The sequence below is a fragment of the Arabidopsis thaliana genome, chromosome 5 (assembly GCF_000001735.4).
Source record: "Arabidopsis thaliana chromosome 5, partial sequence".
NCBI classification, from domain to species: Eukaryota; Viridiplantae; Streptophyta; class Magnoliopsida; order Brassicales; family Brassicaceae; genus Arabidopsis; species Arabidopsis thaliana.
The window spans coordinates 13,379,259-13,393,983 of NC_003076.8; the positions used below are offsets into that span (position 1 = coordinate 13,379,259).

The window sequence follows — 14,725 nt, forward strand, 5'->3', positions numbered from 1 at the left end:
AACCACGATCTCAGTTACAATCCCCGCTGGTCCTAATTCGCGTCTGAGAAAACGTGTCTCACGAAACTGCGAATAACTCAACCAATTTTAATTTAAATCCAATTCTGTAAATTGGAGAATGACGATAAAAGACTTGGAGATAAACTACCAAATTTCGTTACTTTCGACAACGATTTGATATGTCGAAACCGTTTCCTCCCAAACCCTAACGATTCTGGTTCTTCTCCTTCTCTCTCTTTTTCTCCTTTACAAAACGAAAAGTGGCTAAATAAAGCCCTAATTTTGAGTTTCCTTCTTTTAAAGGAACACTCTAGGGTTTCCAATTAACCCAACCGATTAAACCAGACGATTTAAATATAATCCCTAACCGATTTTCCGGTTCACGGGCGTTACAATTTCTCTGATCGATTTTTTTTTTGGAGGATGTCATTTTCTGGGAACGATTACTTAAGATTCCGGCTGCAGCAGCAGCAACAACGTGTTCCTTCGCCTCTCAGTGAAGGGAACAACTCGGCGGTTCATGGTAGAAGCCTTCCCTCCTCTCCTCTGACTCCAACCAATCAAAACTCTGAAGCACATGGGACTTCTTCTACACAGCAAAATCAACCGCCTCAAAGCTTCTGATAATCATGCTAATCCTATATCTAGGCGTTTCAACAACCTGACACTTGATGAGTTTCTTGATAGTCCCGGTCATGCATCTCTAACGAGACTAGACCCTAATCGTCCTCCGGGAACTCTCTGGTAAGTTGATGTCTTTCATTCTAACACTAATTAGGTTTCTATTATGGTTTTAGGGTTAGTTGTGTAGATGTTTTGTTTGGTTTAGCATAACAATCAGGTAAAATGTTTTGGTTTCTATTCTGGTTTTAGGGTTAGTTGTGTAGATGTTTTGTTTGGTTTAGCATAACGATCTGGTAAAATGTTTTGGTTTTAGATGATTATACTAATTAGACCAATTGATTTTTTTTTTTTAGGTTTAACGAAGACTCTTCTGTTGTTGGCACTGTCTGCAGCATATTTGAGAGAGATTTTAAAGATCCACATGCTTATTGGACAATGACACCGCAACCAGTGATCACTTGTTGGTTTGAAACTTTTGCGGTAAGTGGAATTGGTGTCTTGTTTTCTTGTGTTAATTTAGAAACTTATCTGCTTTGTATTTGGCTGTTGTGTCAAGATTATGTGACTATGTTTTCTTGTGTTAATTTATTGACTTGATTGCACTTTTTGATATATCATCTCTCTATTTTGTAGCAAGTATACAACTGGGACCGTGCAATAAACAAGAGAGTTAGGATAGAGTTTGAAGCAAAGCTGAAGGATAGGATGTGCGATCAAATCTCTCGCTGGTAGGGAAAGTGGAAGCTGAAAGGAGATGAGGCAATGGCGCGGTGGCTTGATCCTGAGGAGTGGGCTGGTCTTGTTAGGTATTGGAAAGATCCGAAGTCAGAGTTAAAGAGTATCAAAAGTAGGCAAGCATGATATCATGATCCACAGGGCCTCGGTATATCTAAACACCGTTCTGGCCATACCTCTTACAAAGCTCGGGCGCAAAAAAATGTAAGTTAAGTCTCAAGTCTCATACCATTTCTTAATCTGCAATGTTATAATGACAACTGACCTTATATTTTCATGTGGTTTAGTGTGAGAAGACCGAAGAAACGACTCCTGATTTCCTTGTGCTCTTAGATGAGACACACAGAAAAGCTGATAGGACTTTCATTGATGGAAAGTCCCAAGAGATCTACAAGGAAGTGTCATCCAGGATAGCAGAGGAAGAGACTCAGCTGTGTTCTGGGGAGAGTTCAGAGAGCATTGCTTCAGGTGGATTGTCTGTTCAAGCCATGAACATGATTTATACCCATGTAAGCTTTGTCTTTTAATTCATTATAGTTTTTGTTGGATTAATTGAATTTATTGTCTTAACTGCTTTGTATTTGCGTTTTGTGTATGGTGTTTGAATTGCTTTGTATTTGGCTGTTGTGTTTTTGGTATGAGATTCTCGTGATATTAGGCGATATTGCTTTGTCTTTTGAGTTGTGTCATTTTGTCTGAATTCCTTTGTCTTTATATGTTCTACCACTTACATATGATTCTGTTTTTGTCTGAATTGCTTTGTCTTTTGAGTTGTGTCATTTTGTCTGAATTCCTAAGTCTTTATATGTTCTACCACTTACATATGACTCTGTTTTTGGTCTGATAGGTTTGAATTGCTTTGTCTTTTGAGTTGTGTCATTTTGTCTGAATTGGTTTTTCTGATTTGCAGGTTGCTCCGAGGAAGAAGGGAAGGATTTATGTGGTTGGTTCTCTGCATCTTGAAGCATCCTCAGCCCATACTTGTCTACCCCTTCCTCGTGATGATCCAGTTTTACTCTCTGAGAAGTTGGCTGTCGCTGAAGCTTGTATTGCAAATCAGGCTGAGAAGATCAATAGCTTCGGTGTCTACTTTGACTACCTTGCCGACAAGGATCCAGTGTTTGCTGCAATCTTTCGAGGCGCATCCTCTACAAGGACTAAACCTACTAGCGCCAATCCAAGACCTGAGGTGGCTAATCTGAGACCTGAGGTAGCTAACCTGAGGTGGGCAACGAGACACCAATTGCTGCTGTGGGCGCTGGCGCTAGAACAGAAGCCGGTACTTGATCCTCTCCATCAGCAACATTCTAACTTCTAAGTTAATGTTTTCCATGTTTTTTGGATTATGTTTTATGACTATCCATCACGAATAAAAACAATTTCAATGATTGTGATTTGTAACGGTATTGCTATGTAAAATTTGGTTTCAAATTTGGGTTTTAAGATTGTTTTAGAAAACATAATGAGAGTTTAAATATCAGATTAATTAGCTAACTCGAGATTAATTAAGCCCTAATTACACAGTTAAACAACGATAAACAAACATGCAAACGAAGAGCAAAGTCCTAGCAAACTCTGTGATGGATTTACAAGAAAAAGAACACAGAATCGCAATTCCCTCGTAGAAGTGCTAAGGCTCTGCGAGGACAAAAAAATGTTGACTTTGTGAAAACTGGTACTGTTTACCGATTGCGATGAAAACAACGTAGTAAATCCATCACAAAGTATGCTAGAGAATTGCGAGGCTTTCATTTTCCAAGTAATTTAGGACAAAATTGTTGCCTCGCAATATGTGTGTAATTTGCGAGGCGAATTATTCTTCGCAAGTTTTGCGAGGGAATTGCAATGTTTTCCTTTTTGCGAGACGTGATTTGCGAGGAATTCTTCTGTGTCGCAAATTCCTTGCAATTGGTGTTTTGCGAGGGAGTCCCTAGGAATTTTTCCCTCGCAAATTATGTTTGAACTAAACGACATCACTTATTACAGAGACAAAACGACGTTATTTTGTCTGTCGAAACAAATTTAAACCCTAAATTTCCAAATCGATTTCATTATCTCAAAACAGGATTCGAGGACTATCTTGTTTGGGAATGGACAACCATGGCACGGATCACAAGGTGAACCATCTCAAATTTCGCAGGGAGCTCCATCTGCACCATCTCAACCAGCTCAATTTGAATGACTTCTGAAATCGATTTTGAGGTAATGAAATCGATTTGGGGATTAAGGTTTAAATTTGTTTCAACAGACAAAACGACGTTGTTTTGTCTCTACAATAAACGACGTTGTTAGTTCTAACAGAATAGATAAACGTCACATTATATCCGTAAAAAAAATTATGTTACCCTATTTAACAATATGACTCAAATGGCAAGTCAACAAAACCTTTGTCATTTATTTAGAAAGTCAACAAATACTTTACGACTTATTTGTCTTCTGTGAAGTTCAAGATTAAATCGTCCCAAATTTGAAAGTTCGTGATTTTTTTGACATTTTTCCCTTTTACTAATAAGGAAAGAAAGAGATTTTCAAAAAAGATATATGCAGCATGTGAAAAGTTTGGAAGGTAGGACTTGTACTGTTTAGACAAAATTATAAGAGAAGGAAAGAGACCAAGTAGGAAAGAAGTATGTGAAAGATTTTTTCAGAAGAAGGTTAAGTGAAGAGGGATTAAAGTATTTTTTGTCCGTGAAGTGTTAAAGTTTGGAAGGACATGGTTCTGATGGTGGTGTTCCTAATCGTATCAATTTGAATCAAGTTCCAGAATATATAAGTTGAGATTTTTCAGTCTGGAAAGCATGAAGGTGAAGAGAATCTAAATTACAACATCAAAGAAGAAAAGTGATAGAGTTAAGAACCAATGTAGAAGCTATAACATTTTCTTAGAATAATAGAAAACAAAACAGAGCAAAACAAAAAAATTATTATTAAAAATTTAAACGAAGAGTTTATAGACTTGACTCAGCTACCTATCGACGAGTTTGAAAAATGTTGTTACTAACAAGGAAAGAAAGGGATTTTCAAAGAATAGGTCTAAAACATGTGAAAATTTTGGAAGGTAGGAAATCTATAGCTTAGACAAAATCATAAGAAGATGGAAAGACACATTGTAGGAAAGAAGTATGTAAAAGATTTGTTCACAAGAAGGTGAAGTGAAGAGGGATTAAGGTGTATTTGGTCTTTAAGCGTTAAAGAAACGTAACAAGGACGTGGTTTGATGGTGGTGTTTTTAATCCTATCTATTTGAATCAAGTTCTCGAAGATATAAGTTGAGGTCTTTCAGTTTGGGAAGCGTGAAGGTGTAGAGGATCTAAACTGCATCAAAAGAGAGAAGTGATAGAAGCTAAAACATTTTCTTAGAATAACAGAAAAACAAAACAGAGTACATCTTGACGACCTTGAAAAATGCTTATATTTACAAGAAAAGGAAGGAATTTTTGAAGAAGAAATATGGAACATTTGAAAAGTTTAGAAGGTATGGCATATATTGCTTAAACAAAATCATAAGAGGATGGAGACACCGTAAGAAAGGATGGATCAAAGAAAACGAGTGCTTGCAAAAAGATAGGGAGAGTGATAGCTCTTCGTAAAAAATTGTGAAGACAGAAATTCATATTGAAAAGAATGTGAGAAAAATATGAGTTGTTAAAAGAAAGTGTAGATAAGCTTATGAATATACTTCTGTATAGTATCTTATTTTTAGAAGAGCTATACTAAGTAATGCAGCGAAGATAAACGAAAATTAATAGTAAATTTGCGGGTACCAAAATGAGAAAGTCGTCGAAGTTTTTCCCCATACAACAATTTATTTCATATGTAAAAAACGTCGTTATCCTAAATATCGAAAGCCAAAGAGTGATTTATGAACCAAAATAATGTTCTTTTGATAAATGTTGTAAAACCTAAAAGTTGTATTAAAGTTAGTTTTAGTTATATACTTAAATTGTAACAATTTGTCATAGTAATTTTAAAAATTAAGGAGTTTATAATATTAACAACAAGTAGACAGGTGAAAACATATCTTTCAAAATTTTCAATAAAAAGTTTTAGTCATACAAAAAAAATACTAAGAGTTTTAAAAATATCCACGCGTATCGTGGGTTCATAACCTAGAGAAAGTTTGGCAATTTTTCCAATTAGAACAAGCAAAGCATCATTCGTTTCAGGAGGTAGAATACTCGACTCGAAGAAGTTTAGCACAAAACGGATAACCGAACTCCCCACCGTATCCCAACAATTTTGATAGAAAACCGGCTGATATCCATCGGGCCCTGGGGCTTTGTATTGTCCCATGCTTCTAATCGAAATTTCCACCTCACTTGCTGAGAAAGGTTCCTTGAGATTCAACACCTCCTCCCGTGTCACTTTCTCAAACCCAGCATGAGGCAACCTGTCGGAGGACTGGTAAACATTATCCAAAGAGTAGAGATTTGTGTAATAAACAACCGCCAAGCTCTCCAACTCGTTAGGATACGTAACCCATGTATCATCGTCATTCTTTAAACTTTCAATAAGTTTATTTTTCCTTCGAATAACCGTACTTGTATAAAAAATACTTCGTGTTCCTCTCCCCCAAAGCTATCCATTTTTCTCTTGATTTTTGGTACCAAAGGACTTCCTCTTGCTCCAAGATAACATCAAATTCTTTTCCCAGCCTCTCTTCTTCTTCAAGCAGGGCATCCGTTTGGTTCAAAGCAAGCAAATCTTGTACCCTTTTTATATCATTGGCTACCTTAGCTTTCCGCAATTGGACATCTCCAAACACCTCTCTATTCCACTTCTTAATTGTTTCCTTCAGTCTTTGTAAGGCAACTGGAGTAGACACCTCCGTATTCCAAGATTTTTAAAATGGTTCAAAAAGACTTACACGTATTTTAAAATATTTACAAATTTGGTTTTAAGAGTTAAAAAATGATTTACTAAAGTTTTCTAAGATTTTATAAGAGTTTTAAAAGGATTTTAAAAACCATTTGAAATATTTTTAAACCATTGTAAAAGGTTTTAAAATGATTTACAAGGATTTTAAAATACTTACAAAAGTTTTAAAACGGGTTTTAAAGTATTTATATATGTATTAAAAGACTTTATAACTATTTTAAGAGGTTTTAAAATGAGTTTCAAGCGTTTTAACAACTTTACAAAGCTTTTAAAAAGCTTTACAAGGATTTTAAGTGTTTTTAAAAGGTCCTTAAAAAAGTTATAAGATTTTTTAAATGCATTTTTTTTGCGGGAAAAAAGTTTGTTACAAGGAAAAAATTTTGGCGGGATATTTGTTTTTGGCGGGAAAAACGTTTTGACGAAAAAAAATTTTTGGCGGGAAAACTTCAGTTTCTTATTACATGTTTTCATTAGATGCGGGTAATTTTGTCGTTTTTTTTCAAAAAAAAGTATTTTTAAAAATAGCCAATAGAAAAGTGTATTATTGTAAAAGGGTAATAAAAAAAGATATTTTTGTAAAGCCCCTTATATTTATTTCTTTTAATTAAACTAATAATTTTCGTTTGATAAAAAGATTATGTTAACACATCGTTTCCTATTACAACTTCTTTCAACTCTTACGGTGAAATTTCTTCAAACTGCAGTTCATAGTGATTAAAAGTTTTAAACATCGGAACACCGAGTCAATTGCCAGATAGGTAAACCATTTATTAAAGAGTATTTTTAATGTAAAAAGGTGGGAATGAACTCGTATGGTGATACATTGATAACACTAATACAAACTAATAGACTATATGTTATGGTATATTATAAAAAACTAGAATTTTGTTTTGTATTAATGTTTTTCAGTCTCATGTAATCGTTAAGAGATAATCAATAATCAAAAGAATAACATTTTGAGTTTTCTTAAATCTAAGTTTTCTTACATGGCATAAATTGTCTGGTACTATTGATTTATTTTTCGTATTTTAAAAGACAAAAACTATTACAAACTATTGATTATTTTTGATATGATTATATTTTCTCTGAGTAACTAATTTTTTGTCACGCATATTCATTACCTTGTAATCAGAAATAACATAACACGATTTAAAGGAAAACCCTTTAATTATTACCAAAATAAAAAAAAATAAAAATAAAACATCACTTCAAAATTTGAACTTTTAAAATGATAATAAACAGAAATACAAATTATTAAATTCTTCAATCGGATAAAAAATCCCCATAGGACTAAGGATTATTGGTGATGTTAGGCGCACAAGCATCAGCGGTGGTAGCGAAACGATTAGTTTCAGACTAGTGGTGGCTACCATCCATTGAAGGAACGTCCGCATCCTCTTCAACGTTAAGATATGGGACAACACGAGGAGGTAAAGAAGAAGAAGACTCACCATTCTTCTTAAGGTACTCAACCCTGCTTTTAAGGCTATTGAGATAGTCATCAATAACAGAACTCAAATCTTTGAGATCCTTTTCACCGAGTTGACACACATTAATATTTCCTTCGATACAACCCCACATAATTTTTCGAGCCTTCATAACTCGATTTTCATCACGCAACTTTTGCAATTGCGCTTGTGCTTTTTCAATCTTCTCACGCAAAAAAGCCTCTTGATCCATCTTTTTGTGGGTCTGGTCTTTGTGATGGATGTTTGTTTTATTGGCATATAAATTATTTATATAGTAAAGAAAGGTGCTATAACCCATTAGGGTTCTAATTTCTTTGTTGGACTCATTTCTTTAGATTATGTTGAATTTCGGATAGAGTATCAATTCCACTCCGACGTGTACGCATTTGATTGAGTATAAAACGATATCCTTTTGATTTTAAAGATACTTGTAATCTAATCTATATATTATACCTTTAGAGGATACAAAGACCGAAAATCGAGGTAATAAAAGCACATGAAGACTTGAGGCAAATAAGACAAAATATGAGTTATATTTTTAATTAGGAGGTTACCTTAAGAAGTAAAAAACACATTAAAGTTAATTTATTATATTTATAGAGTGCATATATTTATTGTTATTATTTTTATATTAATATAATTAAGAAAAAACAGTAAAATAGATATCCTTAATTAAATGAATAACAAGAAAAAGTTAGGTAGTAGGAAAGAAAGAAGGATTTTAAAACAAAAAGTTGGACAAAAGACAAAATTTAGATAATGTAAAGATATAATATATGTTATAAAATTCAACACGACGTAATCATCGAGACTCTTTGTTTTGGTTCAACGATTTTTTTGGTTTAGATATTTGATAAATTGGCATAGAAGCCTGATTAATTTGGTTTTAGTTTTTTTTTTCCTAACAGCAAATCAATTATATCATATTATAGAAATGTTACTAGATAAATGACACCATTCAAATACAACAATTGAACCAAATAAAGGAAATAGGTCATAATTTCGATGAATAGGTAGAAGTAACCCTGATTTCCAAACGGAAGCCTTACATGCAACATATAAAATATGTTAAGTCATCTCGTGATATACTCGTAAAATGCTAACATTTTATAGATGAAACTCTCAAATATTTTTTTGTATAACTCTAATCAAACAAACACACTCAAATGTTGCTTGAAATGGTTTTGAATCATGTTTTCTTGTAGCATCCTTGCCATCGTGGCGGGTTAGTGATCATGGTTTTTTTTCACACATAACATGAATAGTCTGATCGGAGGACAGCGAGTGCATCACCATCTGACCAATTCCTTCAATCGAAACGATATGTTTATTGATTACTTAATCAAGTACCCAAATGACTTTCCCAGATAACGTCGGTGAATTAGACCACCGGAAACAAACTTTATAACAGATTCATCTTAAGTGAAGCCAATGCATCGAAAGAAAAACCATGAATGAAAGATCTCCATGATTGGAGGAAATTGCTGGAAACATAATTGTTTCCACTTACCAACAAATGAATTCTCAATTGAGACTTCCAAACCAACTCACTTGGATAGATCTGCCATCAACACTCTGTGGACCAAAAACTACATGGAGAACATCGAAGGTCTCCAGTGATATCTCTATTGCAAACAAGTGCAGTTGGAAGAACTACGCTACGCGGGAGTTTGTTTTTTATTGATTATTTAATATAATTTTCCGATTTTAGTAATCACATAAATAACTATACATTGATGATATTGATGCAAAAGGACTATTTTTCCTTTTTACGTAAGTGTTTTTAATCTAAAATTTTGTTTTAATAAGTAAGACAAAAATTTTGATATAAATTATGGTGTAAAACATATTAATAATATTATATATCATTATATTTTAGAAATTATTGCAGATTAAATTATCAAAATATGTACATGTTTTGGCTTTTCGATGTTTGTCTTATATATTTTTGTTTAAAAATTCCTATTAATCAACTAAAACAATTTCTTAATACGTGAAACATATTACTAATAGATTTTTATTTATACTAAAAGAACTATTGATAAACAAAGAAGTAAACACTATTATAAAGGCCAAGACTTGTTTGCCCGAAAAAATAACAAAAGGTCAAAGCCAAACATAACCATTTGGGTCGACCATACAACGAAGACCAAATCCACAAATCCACGAAAGACAAAGGCCACCCTGCAAAATGAAAAGCAAGATGCAGATTTTTACTTCGAGAATTTTGATCTGATCTGATCTGATTTATGTGATACTCCTAGTGATTTTTGGGGTTTGGGAAATCAATCCAGTTTAGCAGACGTGGTTTGGAAGCCGAGTAGCTGGTTTTTTTCTATCGATTAAGGGGAAACACAGAGCCATTCAAATGAGAGATGAGGTGTGTTGGACCGTACATTTTTTCAAATCGATTCCGCCGAATCCAGGCTCATATTGTCACAATCTCAAGAAATCTTATCTGTATCATCATCTTCAAATCCTCTGATCATTGTATGTTCACCTATTCTTTAGATTATAGTCGATTTTGAGATTTAGTCTCTCTTTTGATGATACTCGCTTTGTGGTTCAGATATATTGTGATTAATTGTACATAGCAATAATTTTGATGTTGGTTACATAGTTAATTTTAACGTTGATAAAATTGAATAAACTTTTATTTCTTGTCAACAATCTCCACTACTAAAGTATGATGCTTCATTTTTTCTTTACCAAGAACAATGGGGTAAAAGATGGAAACCTTAAAAACTTGAATATCATCTTTGGGTATTGAAGACACTAACGCAAACGCTAGCTACAACTAAGGAACATTTGCAAGAAGTTTACATATGGCAGATAACAAATATATTCTTATACCAATAATTTTGATGTTGGTTACATAGTTAATTTTAACGTTGATAAAATTGAATAAATCTTTATTTATTGTCAACAATCTCCACTATTAAAGTATGATGCTTCGTTTTTTCTTTACCTAGAACAATGGGGTAAAAGATGGAAACCTTAAGAACTTGGATATCATCTTTGGGTATTGAAGACACTAACGCAAACGCTAGCTACAACTAAGGAACATTTGCAAGAAGTTTACATATGGCAGATAACAAATATATTCTTATACCAATAATTTTGATGTTGGTTACATAGTTAATTTTAACGTTGATAAAATTGAATAAATCTTTATTTATTGTCAACAATCTCCACTATTAAAGTATGATGCTTCGTTTTTTCTTTACCAAGAACAATGGGGTAAAAGATGGAAACCTTAAGAACTTGGATATCATCTTTGGGTATTGAAGACACTAACGCAAACGCTAGTTACAGCTAAGGAACATCTGCAAGAAGTTTACATATGGCAGATAACAAATATATTCTTCAGGTAAAATATAGATGACATATATAAATCTTAGATTTATACAGAATATAATAATTTTTGAACCCAAATTGAAAGAAAGTTAATTTCATTAATAATATAAAATTAAATATCGTATCTGGTAAGAAAATAATAATAATAATAATAATAATAATAATAAACAATCGTATATGGTTATACTATGTAGGTAGCCCGTTGTAAATTTCCTTGTAAACAATATTTTTTACTGTCTTCTCTGCATCATTATGTGGTTTTAGAATGGTTAGACCTGTAGGAAATGTTACACGTGAAAGCGCCACATACAACTGGCCATGACTGAAAACTAGTTGTGGTAAATAGAGCAGCAACGATTTCAAGCTTTGTCCTTGGATTTTGTTAATTGTCATAGCATAGCATACTCTTACTGGGAATTGACCTCTTCGAAGAGAGAAAGGATGCTTTGTGTCAGGTGGTGATAAAATTGTATGTGGTAGAATGACCTTTCACCAGCATGTGTACCTGTGACTATTTCGCCCTCAATCAATCGTTTTCCCAAACGTGTTATGATTAATCTTGTACCATTGCATTTGCATAGATCCTCTTTTTGATTAAGGTTGCGAAGCAGCATTATTGGAGCTCCTACTTTCAAAGTCAACTTATGTTTCGGTAGTCCTCGAAATTCTAGTGAGTTTAAATACTCAACCGTGTATAAGGACTCATAGTCTGTAGATATTGTGTCAGCTTTGCCTATATTGTCTGAGCTAAAATATTTATTTGATGTTCTTGGCAGTTGTGTTAACATGTAATTAGTAATCTCATCGACTGTCTCGTTTCTTGGTGTTAAGATCGTTCTCTCTGTAATGTTTGCATAAGTACTTTCTGATAAACTCTTATCTGCATTTGTGGCTTAAAATATATATCCTGCAAATGATGTCCAGTTAATTGCATTATGAACTTAGGATCAATGTCCTTTATCTGACCTTCATCTTCATGTCTTTCTTCACTTGTGGTGGTTGCATTTCCATCTCCAACGCTTAGTAGCCATGTAGCAAAAAAATTTTTCTTCTGATTCTTGAAGTCTCAAGTTTTGTTTTAGGGAGTAGACTTTGCAAGAGTCCCACAAGTACGATTGTTTAATTGATGCTAAGATTGTATCGGCTCGAGAACCTTGTGGAATAACTGGTAGCGTTTGTCTGAAGTCCCCACCTAGTAGAACGGTCTTGCCTCCAAAATGTTGGTCCTTAGCTTCTGTTTTTTCCATGGACATCAAATCTCGTAATGTTTTGTCTAGCGCTTTAAATGCGTACCTATGTGTCATGGGTGCCTCATCCCATATGATAAGATCTATTTTTTCAATTAATTCTGCAAGCATCGTTCCTGGCCTTATATGCCATATTGAATCTTCATTGACATCCAAGGGTATCTTAAAGCGTGAATGTGCTGTTCTTCCTGCATGTAGTAGTAATGTTGCGATGCCTGACAAAGCGACTGGGAGGACAATTTTCTTTTCTGATCGCAACATAGAAATGATGGTTGAATAGAGGTACGTTTTCCCTATTCCACGAGGACCATATAGAAAAAATAATTTTCCCAAACCATTTTCAACTGACTCCATAACTGCATCATAAACCTCCTTTTGTTGAACATTCAAAGTGCTGAAAAGTTTGATGTGATCTTTCTTTTCCTTGTGTACATTGTATTGTGACTCTTGGGTTAACAGGCTGTTACCTAGTTCATTGATAACGTCTAAATCTGGTTTAGGCATATCTTTGAACTCAGTTAGTGAGTGTTCATATTGGTGCATTACCTTCTCTACCTCAATCAAAGTGTACTGCTGAAGCTCAGATTCTTTTAGTCGTGATCTTTTAAAGTAATATTCGAGGAGCTGAGGAAGAAGTAATATTAAAGTGCTGTTTTTCCGAAATCTTGGGTGGTGATGATAGTTGACCAAAGCTTGAAGACGCATCGAAATCTCAATAAAGATTTCATAGGTAATCTTAAGAGTATATTAATCTGGAGATTAAGAGGAATGTAAATCGGTTTCATCGGCTAGATTGCTGTCAAAATCGGACAGAAGCTTTGTTTCTCTATAAAACCCTAAAACTATATTTTTTTCCTCTGGAATAAACAATATCAACATATACATTTTTGGTAGGATTTTTGGCCAAAAATCCCTCACCTATTTACTAATTTCAATATTAATCCTTACAAATTTAATCTCAGACAAATAATTTATAACTAAAAACTTACAATTGGTTGAATTGCATTAATTAGTTGAATTAACTCTTTCAAAATTAATTGCTAATTTCCTAAAATCTCTCCATCGACATTAAATATAAATATATGATTTTCATTCATTTTTATTTGTTCTTATATCTAAATTATTTGATTTTACATAAAATAGATACAGTTAATAAAATATTAGATTTTTTCTACATATGATGTAATTCAAATTTTTAAAAACAGACATATATTACTCCATCGATGAAGAAAAAATATTAGTATAAAAGGTCCCACATTGCTTAAGAAATTGGGCAATGTTTCAGAGTCTTATTATAAAAAGAATCAATATGATTTTGAATATGAATAAGTCGAAAGCTTGATTTATCAGACATCCAAAATTAAAAGTGTTATTCAGGTTACTTTGCTTCTTTATTTTACATAATTGAATCTTTAAAAATTTCAAAAATTAATAAATATTTAAACTTTATTAAAAGTTAAATATTACAAATTTTAAGAATTTTGAAATGTTAAAATTTATAAAACATTTTAAATATTTATAATTCTAAAATGTTAAACTTAAAAAAACTTTTAATATCGAAAATGACAAAATGATGTTTAATTTTACGAGACGGAGTTATATGGTGGGATGAGTTTGGGTCAATATTAAGACATGATGATATATACTATGGGTGAAATACTAGAATTAAAAACCAAGATACAATTATACAATTTTAAAAACTAACCAAAACTAACAATATTAACAGAATAAATATAACACTAAATTTCAAATCTTTTAGTTATAAAAATCATTCCGAGTTCTATCATACATAAAACAAACAATAGCATATATCTATACATCATCTTAAAAACAAAAATTTATTTTTGATAAAAAATATAGACCTGTGATATACTTCTTAATATATTATTCATATATAAATATATTAACTGAAATAATTTTTTTAACTTTCTAACAAAAATATCAAGTCGCAGTGTACCACGTGTCAGTCTCTGGTAGGGGCAGAAAATACACTTCGATTTCTCCTTTTTCTAATTAAACCAAATATAACAAATTTATTTTACAATATTAATTTCCACGTTACACATTCATTAGATAATACAAGTTTTAAATATTTTTTACCTCTAAAAAAAACAAAACCACAAAAAAAGTACCGAACTTTAATAATAAATTAATATACAACAAATATGAGAACATAAAACATAAATTATCCAAGCTTTAGATAAATAAAAAATTTAAGAATATATTATTCATATACCAATAATAATTCCTATAAAAAAATATCTATAACTTTTCAGTGAATATATACACCCGCACCGCGGGTCAATATCTAGTGAATAAGTAAATAGGAGAAATAAATGGCAATGGAATATAAAAGTCTTAAGAAAAATATCACAAGAATTGATTTTATAGTGTTAACAAAAAGAATTGATTTTA

At 32.6% G+C, this 14,725-nt stretch overlaps 1 protein-coding gene, 1 long non-coding RNA gene and 3 pseudogenes across 5 annotated transcripts; 1 reads left to right on the forward strand and 4 right to left on the reverse strand.

Annotated features, from left to right (window-relative positions):
* Nucleotides 1-577: 577 nt before the first annotated feature.
* AT5G35116 lies at nt 578-2,677 on the forward strand (annotated as a pseudogene; the record flags this gene model as incomplete). Its single annotated transcript has 1 exon — nt 578-2,677.
* A 2,801-nt stretch (nt 2,678-5,478) lies between these two features.
* AT5G35118 lies at nt 5,479-6,184 on the reverse strand (annotated as a pseudogene; the record flags this gene model as incomplete). Its single annotated transcript has 1 exon — nt 5,479-6,184.
* Nucleotides 6,185-7,593: 1,409 nt separating this feature from the next.
* Nucleotides 7,594-7,917, reverse strand: AT5G35120 (MADS-box family protein; the record flags this gene model as incomplete). The annotated part of the gene is made up of 1 exon (NM_122903.1): nt 7,594-7,917. One exon carries the CDS (start codon nt 7,915-7,917, stop codon nt 7,594-7,596), a length of 324 nt encoding a protein of 107 aa, NP_198362.1.
* Nucleotides 7,918-9,851: 1,934 nt separating this feature from the next.
* AT5G05175 lies at nt 9,852-10,084 on the reverse strand. The gene has a single exon (NR_142815.1). It is a non-coding gene; the product is annotated as an other RNA (long non-coding RNA).
* A 1,386-nt stretch (nt 10,085-11,470) lies between these two features.
* Nucleotides 11,471-13,015, reverse strand: AT5G35130 (annotated as a pseudogene; the record flags this gene model as incomplete). The annotated part of the gene is made up of 1 exon: nt 11,471-13,015.
* Nucleotides 13,016-14,725: the final 1,710 nt, after the last annotated feature.